Source organism: Hypanus sabinus, chromosome 3 (assembly GCF_030144855.1).
Source record: "Hypanus sabinus isolate sHypSab1 chromosome 3, sHypSab1.hap1, whole genome shotgun sequence".
Taxonomy (NCBI): domain Eukaryota; kingdom Metazoa; phylum Chordata; class Chondrichthyes; order Myliobatiformes; family Dasyatidae; genus Hypanus; species Hypanus sabinus.
The window spans coordinates 109,447,230-109,459,058 of record NC_082708.1 but is presented as its reverse complement, the minus strand read 5'-3'; the positions used below and the strand labels follow the sequence as shown (position 1 = coordinate 109,459,058).

General features: G+C 39.8%; 1 protein-coding gene across 1 annotated transcript in view; it reads right to left on the bottom strand.

Moving 5' to 3' along the window:
- Window positions 1-284: 284 nt before the first annotated feature.
- glrbb (glycine receptor, beta b) overlaps window positions 285-11,829 on the bottom strand; it is a 132,408-nt gene continuing 120,863 nt past the window's right edge. Inside the window, exon 10 of the mRNA XM_059964931.1 lies at window positions 285-1,503. Coding sequence (XP_059820914.1) covers window positions 1,207-1,503 — 297 coding nt within the window. The 3' untranslated portion in view covers window positions 285-1,206. The remainder of the gene's footprint in view (window positions 1,504-11,829) is intronic.

Below are 11,829 nucleotides of genomic sequence, written 5' to 3'. Positions count from 1 at the left end.
TTTTGAAGTTCAATATCTACATAACTGCGTAAGTGACAGGTGTACTTCCACCTCCCAATCATCCTGCACCTGAAGCTATTGATGTTCATTGTAACAATTACATACGGGGTTCCAATGATTCTCAGGGAACATTTTTGATGAACTATTACTATATTTTGTGAATTTTATAATATGGCTTCAAAAACTACAATTTCTTGAATGGATAATTATTGGAAGAATTTGGAGCAAAACATTTCTGGAATAAATTATGTTTATTATACAAAGCAAGTATATTTTGGGTAGAATCCTGCAGTATTATATCTTACAGATCACTGCCAACACATTGTATTTTATATATATAGCTGTGTGTGGCCTATTATGTGCACCATAAATACATAAGTGCTATCAAACTTAATAGAAGCTGTTATAAAGTGCACTGACATTATACAGCAGCTAATATATTTTCAATCAGTGCATGGAATGAAAGCATCAGGTACACAATTTGTGCACATTTCTTTATTTCTCTATAATCTCTTTTGTAAGGACATTATTCATACACAGATACCATCTAAATGCTCTATTTGATTTCAGATATTGCTGAAGTTGTATTGTATATGTCATATAACATGTATTTATATTACTCACTGTTGAAACAAAAGCCATTATTGATATACATTTTATATTTAATATTACAACATCTCAATAGACTTGGCAATTTAACTATCAAACTTTGACAAATGGAGAAATATATACTATATTTTTCTCATTTACAAATGGCAGTGGCATGAACAAAAGCTCACTTTCAATCCAAAACTGACGGACAGGTTGTGGTAACATGATTTCAAAACAAACTTCACTTACGATATGGAACGTAAAATTTTTCTTAAATTCATACATTAGGAACATTAAGCGTGCTCAATTAAAAGTAACATCAAACTTTCAACGTACTTTCAATGACCTATCACAACATCATCAACATGTTATTCTGAGAATAGGAGAATGATTACAACGTAGTTCAGTTTTCATGAACTGGGTGCTGTACAGCAGCATACAGCATAGTTTGGTTAGAATATTTGCATTGCAATTTCATGCTTTCATTCAAATTTGACATGAATACAGTTGGTTTCAAATCAACTTTTAATCACAAAGCGTTTAGAATGAAAAAATATGCTTGAGAGATGCCATTCTTTGATATTTCTCATACAACGAAACAGAACAATGGAACGTTCATAGATATGCAGACCAGTATATGACATTAAAAAAGAGGAAGCAGAACGGGAACAAAGCTCTTGCATAGAGGTCGATCCGTTTCGCTTCTGTTGGGATGACAGGCTTTGGAGGTGGAGGCTTCTTATTATTTTTTAACTGAAGCTTCCCAAGACCATTGTTAACTTCAATGGGTTTTCCATAGCAATCATAGTTGGACAATTCAAAGTCCCGAGGCAAGCTGCCAACAATACTGAAGTCATTGGATCTCAGGTCAGATTTGGAAGTGCAAACCTTTTTGCATCTTGTTTCAGCAACCTAACATAACACAGAATATAAATTGTTGAGATTTAGTATCAATGTAACCAATATCACCATAGCCACGATCCTAAATATTGATATTTAACTATACAATTCACATTAATTCCTTTGTTTAAATGGCCATGGTAAATTGAACAAAAGTAAATTGTGATTGTGGTGCAATACACATATATACCAATGTGTGGCGCCACAAGGTAGTAAAATCCAGCTACAATTCTCAGCCAGGCAGTTGAGAAACAACATAATTGAACATGATTTCAGTACAGACTTTTACTTACAAGTTTTCCAAAACATTGTGCTTAAAGGATAAGGTACTGTCTTTGAACTTGGTGTATAAAATAATTTCCAAAATTACACCAAAAATATTTGGGCAGTTCCCTGAAAAATAGTAGTATAAACTTTAATTTTCTTACAAAGTGACCACTAATTTTGGGTTTTATATGTGATGGATTATGTCTAGAGGCTAAGTATGTATTGAGTGGAGTATTTGAAAAAAAAAACACAGTAATCCACAGCAGAATTTATCCATGCACCATTCATACAGCACAGAAATAAGTCCTTCAGCCCATGATGCTGAATTAAACTATATCTTTTCTGCTTGTATATGATCATATTCTTCAATTCCCTGCATATTCGTGTGCCTGGCAGTGTCTTAAGCACCAATATTGTATCTAATTATACCACTCTATCTCCAGCAATCCATTCCAACACCTGTTACTTTGTGTTGTAGAACTTGCCCCACACAAATCCTTTGAACTTCCTTTGTGTCATCATAAATGGATTTCCTGATATTTTTTTGCATTTATACCTGGGGAAAGATCTTAACCATCTATTTATGCCGCTCATAATTCTATCCGGTCTCTGATGTTCCAGAGAAAACAAGTTTATCCAAACTCTACCTATAGCAGCATCCTAGTAAACTCTTCTGTACCCTATAAATGAATAAATCTGATAAACACTCTTAAACCACCTAATGATATGACATTTGATTTTCATGACGAATGGTTATGTGGCTATTATGTGTAATAACGAATGGTTATTACACATATTAGAGCAAAGGTAACTGCAAACATAAACATTCAATACTATCATCCTCTCAAAAACTAACCAATAATCTCCAAGACCTTGGCCTCAGCACCTCCTTATGCAACTGGATACTCGAATTCCTCACTTGCAGAGCCCGGTCAGTTCAGAATGGCAACATCTCCCCCACAATCACCATCAGCACAGGTGCACCACAAGGCTGTGAGGCAAAGCACAGCTCCAATGCCTAATTTAAGTTTGGTGACGACACCACTTACTGGCCAAATCAAAGGCGGTGATTATTCAGCATCTAGGAGGGAGATTGAAAACCTGCCCGAGTGGTGCCACAACAACAACCTCTCCGTCAATGTCAGCAAGACCAAGGAGCTGGATATTGACCACAGGAGGAGAAGATCAGAGTGGAGAGGGTCAGTAATCAGGCTGAGTGGTGCCACAACAACCTCTCGGTCAATGTCGGCAAGACTAGGGAGCTGGTTATTGACCACAGGAGGAGAAAACTGGAGGTTCATGAACTACTCCTCATTGGAAGATCAGAGTGGAGAGGGTCAGTAATCAGGATGAGTGGTGCCTCAACAACAACCTCTCAGTCAATGTTGGCAAGACTAGGGAGCTGATTGTTGACTATAGGTGGAGAGAAACAGAGATCTAAGAGTCAGTCCTCATCAGGGATTCAGAGGAGGAGATCTCAGCAACTTTAAATTACTCAGTTAGTACTTCAAAGATCTGTGCTGGGTCAAGCACATAAGAGCCTTTTCAAAGAAAGCAAGGAAGCACTTCTACTTTTTTAGACATTTACGAGAATTTACCATGACACCTAAAACTTTGGCAAACATCTATATGTGAGCGATGTATAGAAGATTGATTGGCTGCATCGTGGCCTGGTATGAAAATGCCAATGGCCTTGAATGGAAAAGCCTACAAGAAGTATGGATACAGCCCCACCCATCATGGGTAAAACCCTCCCCACCACAGTGTGGATCTGCACGGAGTGCCATTTGGAGGAAAGCAGCACCCACCATTCAGTACCCCCACTATTCAGGCCATGCTATTTCTCAGTGCAGCCAACAGGAGCCTCATGACCCATATCACCAGCTTCAGGAGCAGTTATTACCCCTCAACCATCAGGCTCTTGAACCAGAGGGAATAACTTCACTCACCCCATCACAGAACTGCTCCCACAACTTGAACACTCACTTTTAAGGACTCTTCATCTCAAGTTCTCAATGTTTATTGCTTATTTATTATTAATATTATTATTTACTCCTTTTTTCCTTTTAGTATTTGCAGAGTTTGTTGTCTTTTGCACATTGGTTGTTTGTCTGTGTGTTATGTATGGCCTTTCACTGATTCCATTGTGTTTCTTTGTACTTACTGTGAATACCCACGAGAAAATTAATGGTGGCATATACGTACTTTGATAGTAAATTTGCTTTGAAATTTGAGACATATTTGAATGAGGATCTGCAGATTTTTATCTGGAGCAACACACACAAAATGCTGGTGGAACTCAGCAGGTCAAGAGGCATCTATGGAAATGAATAAACAGTCAATGTTTTATGCCGAGGCCTTTCATTAGAACTGGAAAGGAAGGAGGAAGAAGCCAGAGTAAGAATGTGGGGGCAGGGGGAGGAGGGCAAGCTAGAAGGTGTAGCCAGATGGGTGGGGAAGGGGTTGTATTAAGTAGCTGCGAGTTGTTAGGTTGAAAAGCTAAAGGACTGCAGAGGATAGGAGAAGAGAGTGGATCATGGGAGAAAGAGAAGGAGGAGGGGCACCGGGGCAGGTGATAGGTAGATGAGGCAGAAAGGTAATAGGCCAGAGTGGCCTCCAACCTGATGGCATGAACATTGATTTCTCAAACTTCTGATAATTATTTTCCCCTTCTCTTTCCTTCTTCATTCTCTACTCTGGGCTTCTTGCTTCTTTATTTCCCCATTCGGGCTTCTTTTCCTCACCTGCCTATCACCTCCCCCTGGTGCCCCTCCTCTTTCCCTTTTGGCCATGGTCCATCCACTCTCCTCCCCTAAGAGATTCCTTCTTCTTCAGCCCTTTGCCTTTACCACTTACCACCTCACAGCTTTTTGCTCCATCCTCCCTCCCCCACCAACCTGGGTTCACCTGTCGTCTTCCAGATTCTCCTCCTCCCCCTACCTGCACCTTCTTATTCTTGCTTCTTCTCCCTTCGTTTCCAGACCTGAAGAAGGGTCTCAGCCTACACTGACTGTTCATTTATTTCCACAGATGCTGTCTGACCTGCTGAGTTCCTCCAGTATTTTGTGTGTGTTGCTCTGGATTTCTGGCATCTGAAGGGTCTCTTGTGTTTAGATTCCGAACTATATTATTCAGAATACAAAACTGGCAATTAGATTCTTAACAACGTATGACAAAAAGATTCATTGTTAATTAATTTAACTTAATGTCATTTAAAAAAAGTTAAACTTATTTGAAAGTTTATATTAACTTAATGGAACACAAAAATCTCATGTCATTGTTTTCATATTTTACAATTATAAATTACTTAAAATCCAGTGATGTTTAGGCTACACTGCCAGCTTGTTAGGGAAATTGTTGTTTTTAATAATAAACTTAACTAAGAGTAAAGTTCTGACTGCCATTCCATGCTAAGGCATTGAAAAGTACTGTATATTAAATCAATACTTTCAGGGTGGAGAGGGTGGAGATTGTAATGAAAATCTATTTGAGTGTTCTGGAATGCAATGATACAAGACACTAAACACACCCAAATTGTTGAATTGATCATTTATATATGCCGACCATAAAGGCATATCACAGATGCTGTATTATAATGGCACCCCAGTTATGGGTGACTGTGACGGCTGTCTTCTGTCCTCCATAGATGCTGCCTCATTTGCTGAGTTCCTCCAGCATTTTGTGTCTGTTGCTCAAAATTTGTAGCACCTGCAGAATCCTTTGTGTTAATGAAAACTCCATTTCATTACCTTATTTCCCTATATTGGTCAATTAATCTTGGGACAGAGAAATCAATATAATGTTACAGTTGTAATTTCATTGAAGTCTTTGCTGTTTGTCACTCTACCCCCTCCCCCTTCCACTATTAGGTGGTTTGTGGATAACTTCTGTTTATGTGATAGATTCTTAACTAAACTTTAATTATTTTCCTGTCTTATTGGTTACAATATGCTTTTCACTGCACTCTCTAATAAATTCAGCCATCCACTTTCCTTCACATTTTTGAAATATATCTTGCAATGGTTCCTATCTGATCCTGATTTTTCTGCAGGCAGATCACAGTAATCCCAACAAATCAAGTCTTTCTAATGTATCATTACTCTGTTCCTTTCCTTTATTAATGTCACATTGTGCATGTCAGAGTTATTCAGGAGCTAGGGAATTATGTGGATAACAGACAGTAATACAAACTAGAACCAGTCTTTGACAAAAACCTGTTTGGATGTAAAACTACAAGCAGTAATCAGTTTTGAAAATAAAAGAACTATGCAAGCAAAAACAGTATCGTCTACAGAGCAAGGGTTACTGGCCTACAGTAGGCGGCTGTCAAAGAGATATGGTTTGTAAACTGACGTGACCATGACACATTCTTGTATGCATCAGCCAAATGTCAGGCCATGGGGCTCTGTTTATGAGCCTATAAACCAGTGTAAAACAGCACCTGTTAAGTTATTTTGCACTATTGTGACTGAGATGAAGTAAGCATCCAGAGCAGGCTTATTTTGTTACTTAGCACAACAAAATGGTCATATTCCCCTTCTAGCAAAAACTGGAATAGTTGTATACCCAGACAGCCAGCCTTCACAATGCTAACTTCGGGTGCCTGTGTTCTGTGTCCTCAGAAGCTTATAGACCATCTACGTAAATAACTTTGAACTTGTAAAGGTGTTTGAACATTTAGAGTAGTCAGTTAGAGTGTGGGCCTATAGTAAATATGTAGTCAGTGGATTTATTTGTTGAAATAATGTCACTGTGGCATCTGAAATTGTACTGAATCCACCTGCTATTATCTTTGTTCTTAAGAATATAAGAACTTGATGTACTTTAAGTTCAGGAAGACTCTGTTGGGAGAGCCTCCAAAGAAGGTGCCTGATTCTCATGAAGAACAAAAATTATCTGTATTTTTCAGCTTCAGTCTCCAGTAATTTAGTCAGATACAGCAATTCATTGCTGTAAATACGATATAGCTTTTTTTTAATAGGTAGCTCCTTATGCAAATAGGTTTAGTTAGTATTTGGAGAATTAAGAAAAGTTGCATGGTATACCTATGACTATTTTGGTCTCTCTGAAAAGACTGAGATACCATTTCCTGACATTGCATACCTGACACCAAATGCTTCCTTACAATTTAACCCTCCCGTTAGCTACTGTGTGAAGTTCAGTCAGCTCCCAGAAGCCTACAAGGTAGCAGTCAGATCAGGGCTTCAGCCCTTTGCCGGGGTAACCAGTGTTGCTACAGTTAGCAAGAAATGGCATACATCTAGTCTAGTAAAAGGGCAGATCCTAGACAATGAGCTAATACAGGATTAGCACAAGATGCATTAAAGAGAGCTTGACTGTACCACTGAGTTGTTCCAGCAGATGGCTTGTTACCATCAGATATTAATTGTTTGTACAGCTACTAATTAAAACATACACACAATCCAACACAGCCCTACAGTTAAACCTATTCTCTCTCTCACTCCCTCTTTTATAGGGAGCCATCATTGTCATCAACACATAGTCTCATCTCATAATTCTTAGCAAAGGTTAATAGCAATTAGATGGAGGCTAACCAGAATAGACTGAGGCCCCTCTTGTGCTTAATATCTTAAGGCAAATATCCCCCTCCTCCTCAAGGGAAAAAGGCCACTGAAGACTACACTGAATCAAGAAGAAGAATGCTAGGAATCTACCTGATAAGCATGTCTAACCTCTTCAATTTCTTGAAACCTACTGCATGTTAAAAGGTCTGAGCAGATTTGGCATGGAGAGGATGCTTCCATTAGCAAGAGAATCTAGAATCTGAGGGTACAGCCTCTGAATAAAGGGATGCCCTTTTAAAACTGAGGTGTCGAGGATTTCCTTCAGCCAGAGCGTGGCGAATCTGTGAACTTCTCTGTCACAGAAGGTGGAGGAGGCCAATTCATTGAGTGCATTTAAGCGAGAGTTTGATAGGCTCTTGACTGGTAGACAGTTTACGCTGTATGGAGAGAAGGTGGGAGAATGGAGTCAGAAAGAAAATCAGCCATGATCTGAGAGGCTGAGAAAGGCAGAACAAACTTGAACGTTATAAATGGGGTTCTCTTCTGAAAACTGTGAACAAACGTATCGAAAGAGTTGCCCCTAAGAACCAAAGAACCGTGAGCCAATAGAATTCAAAGGTCAACTGAAGGGGTAGCCAATCAGTATTGAAGCAAGTGAATGAGGACCTACATAAATGCGAGCACTCCCAGAGAGAAACACCAACAACTGCGCACTGACGATGCCAGCTTGGCTGGTGATGAAAGATCTGAAAGCTAATTACCAAGCTCAGCGAACACCGTAACATCAAACATAAAATGGGATTAGTTCTAATTGGGTACTGGATGGTCAGCACAGACTGGCGGACCAAACAGCATGTTTGCACACTTTAGGATGTTAAGACTCGGGAAGTTTTCATGTGAAGGCCTATTAAATTCACACTGCTCTAATTGGCATGCTGTAGATAGATGACACAAAGGTGCAGCAGTCAGTACTAGGTACACATAGTCACAGTGGCACTGTAAATCCAACTTTTGTGCCTTGTGGGAAGCTGTGTAGAACCAGGAGAACAAGGCTTCTCCTCGGAGGTGGCACACAATTCTCTTCAAGGTCTCTGAGTCATTTAGTGAATTCTCAGTCTGGGCAGGGTCAATGTCTCACTGCATCTATCCAGTTGCAGGAAAAGGTAACTGCTCTTCACGATCAGAAATATTATATTGTCCTTCTAACTTAGTTTCCAATTCTTGATAGCCCCTCCACTCTATTGTTATTAATATGATCTGTTCCAATTCAGAGCACAACTGGATTTCCCTCTTCCCTTTCCAGCTGCATTGAGATATTCCTTACTCCTGTGCTTACTTACTGCCCTTTACGCTGCTGGTGCTTTGGACAGCAGTGAAGGTCCTCCGTCTCTATTAGCCCATACCATCACACACAGATTCTTCATTGCTGTTTCCGTAACTATTTTGTTTTACCAGTAGGATTGCTGGCCCTGAGCTGAACCCCTGAACCTGAAGGGCTGCTGAACCACTCTTATTCTGACCTCTACCATTTGATCTGTTTGGCATGGGTGACCCTACCGACAGCCAAAGCACAGGGACTTGCTTCCAGCCAACATAGCTCTCCGAGTCATTGAGGCATGCAAACCTGCAAACCCTACAAGGTTGTGGTCCCCTTGGAGGTCCTTACTCCTGTATCATGTAAGTAATGCATCTCTTAGGATTGTCATTTGCAACTTCAGAGGACGCTGTATCTCCCTGAATCCAATATCGCACTCGCAGAGCAGTTCAAGTCTTCAAAATTGCTGAGCACATCCCATAGAGGAAAACCTCACAGAATAGCGAAGGAGCCCCTGACCTGTCATCTTTAAGTTACTGAAGAGGCAGTTGTTGATTCAGACACAGGTAGATGCTGCTCCTTAGCTAATTACCTTAGACAGTGGATTCCAGTTAACTGGGCAATTGGTTAATTGTGGCAGCTCTTTATTTGGGACAACTCTTACAGAACAAAAACTAGTCTTGAAAATAGCCGAGATTCCCTTCATTTATTTGCAACACAATGTCACTTAATTGGGGCAAGAAACTATTGCCGACAGCTTCTAACCAGTACTGTACGTATGCACTTGTGTGGCCATTAGACACTCTACTGTGCTTTGAGCTAACAGTTGTTAAATTTCATCAGTTGTGTGTGTGTCTGTGTTCAAAAGGCAGTGATTTTTGTCATTGATAGTTGGTGAGAGATACACAGTAAAATAATTCAGAGCTGTTTTGCTCATTGCCATTTCAAGCATTCAAGCTTGGTGATACCAGAAATGGCTGGGAGTGAAAATGATACCATGTCATTACTCCAAGGTAGAAGCTATGAAGAAGTTGATGGTATTGACAATCATCTTGAATGTTAACATGATAATGAAGATTTGGAGGATGCAATTATTGATAGCACTGCATAAAGGCAATCTGTGCTGATTTTGTCCATTTACAGTCAATCAAAAGAATGCAGCAGTGATTCCTCTGTCAATAACGATTAGGAACTAATAGTGTTACAGTACTGTAGTAGTATTGATAGTGTTCTAATTTGTTTTGTATTTCAGTTAAACACATAATGTGTTACAGCAGTTAAATGATAGGTTGTCTCTTTATCCTTTTTTAACTGTTTCCATGAAACTTTGGCTAATTGGAGGTAGCCGCTTAACTGAGCCAAAATGTTCTGGCCCTGATGTGTCCCAATTAACTGGAATCCACTGTATTTGTTGCTCTCATTCGACCTATACATCTGAGACACACCAGTGGGAAAACAGGCCCATTCATTTAGTTTGTAATTATTTTGATACTATCAACCTCAGACGCAGGAGCAGAGTTAGAGCTTTCGGTCCTTTGGCTCTGCTCTGTCATTCAATCATGGCTGAATTTCCTAATAGTTTGTGTTTATTTTTCTTTTTCACCATCACCTGTTGAGGAGTGTTTTGCTTTTCATCTTTCCTGGTGAACTGAACTCATTTCATTCTGATTCTTTGGAATGTGCCTCTTCAATATCATGTGTTTTTCACCACAAAATCACTGGCAAACAAGCTGAAGCCGAATCATTTTGTGATCACTCCAACGCTTAGTTGGTGACTTTAACAGAGAAAATGTCAAAGGAGATTTCACAAACAATCACTGACAGAAAAATCAATGCTGCTCTACGGAGGTTTTTAGCGGGTGTGAACCAAAGCTTCATCAAAAAGGTAGGGTATGAAAGGATGAAAGAGATTTACTGAGAGCAGGAGTAAAGAGGTTTAATTGCATTAAGTTGGGTTGATATCATTAAAGGATGAGTGAAGGGAACTTACTAAATCCCAGAGCTCCAAATGATGTAAATGTGATACAGGTTCAGTGCAATAGGGGGCCCTCAGAGGGTAGCTAGGGCACAGCACATAAAGGAGTGGAAGAAATCATACACTCTTTTTGAAGCCTCTCAAATCCATGGGCTTGGCAAATTGAGAACATCTTTTTAGACGAAAATGATTCTCTCCACATAAATCTCCCCTGTGCTCAATGCCCAAGCCAGTCTTTATTTCCAAGTACAATAAGAAGCAAGTCTGCATGTTGTTTCGTCCACTGAAAAGAGCACGGAAGCAAAATTTAACTGCTGAGTGATGTGGAGCCTGAAACTTAGTTTATGTTTATTTTCTTGCCTTAATTTTCCACTTTTCCATATGGAAACCCAACCCTTGTCTCTTACTTTGATAATACGTGTACTTTGAATGCTGAACTTTCTTTGTTGTTATTTTTACTCCACCTTTACTTACCTGGCATGAGTCCACAAGTTTTGCTCTCTCAGATATAAGTGCAGTGGCTTTGAAGGAGCAGAATTCCCAGAAATGCATGCAACAGGAGTTTGGAAGGATGTTCCTTTCAGAGATTGCCAGTGAGTGTCAGAGAAGGGAAGGCTGTTAAATGCAGCAGAGCTGGAGTAGAGAAAAGGGTAGTTGGGAACTGGTTGGCAGAAAGGAATACAGAGGCAGTTGAGGCTGAAGTGGAGAGAAGAAAAGTTGGTGAAGCAGAAAGGAGTGGTGGGCTCGTTAAAGCTGGAGTGGAAGGAAGAGATGTCACAGACAGCTAGATCAGAGAGGAGGGAATGGATGTTCGAGTTGAAGAGCTTGAGAAGAAAAAGGGAGAATGAGACAGGAGGGAAGGTGCCAGAGATAATGAAGTGAGTGTGGATACAAGGGTCAACAGAGATATCATGGCTGCAGAGCCAGGAAGGGGTTCTGGGGACAGTGAGCCTGGATTATAGCTACTGGAAAGAGCCCAGCGCAGGAAGAAATACCGGTTAATTAAAGGGTGGGAATGAATATACTGTATGTGTAAGCTCCAATGCCAATACAACTCAATTTTGAGAAGAATTATGATGTCAATTGTCCCGGTTTTAGAGAAGTGTCAGAATAATTCTGCAAACAAACAACTGTAGATCTCAGACAACTGTTTAACTAACAACTTCCATATCGTGTTGAAAGAAACATATCAGTAACACAATTTATAAAATTGTGTATTAATCACAGGGCACCTGTGCTTCTTAATGGACTGTTTA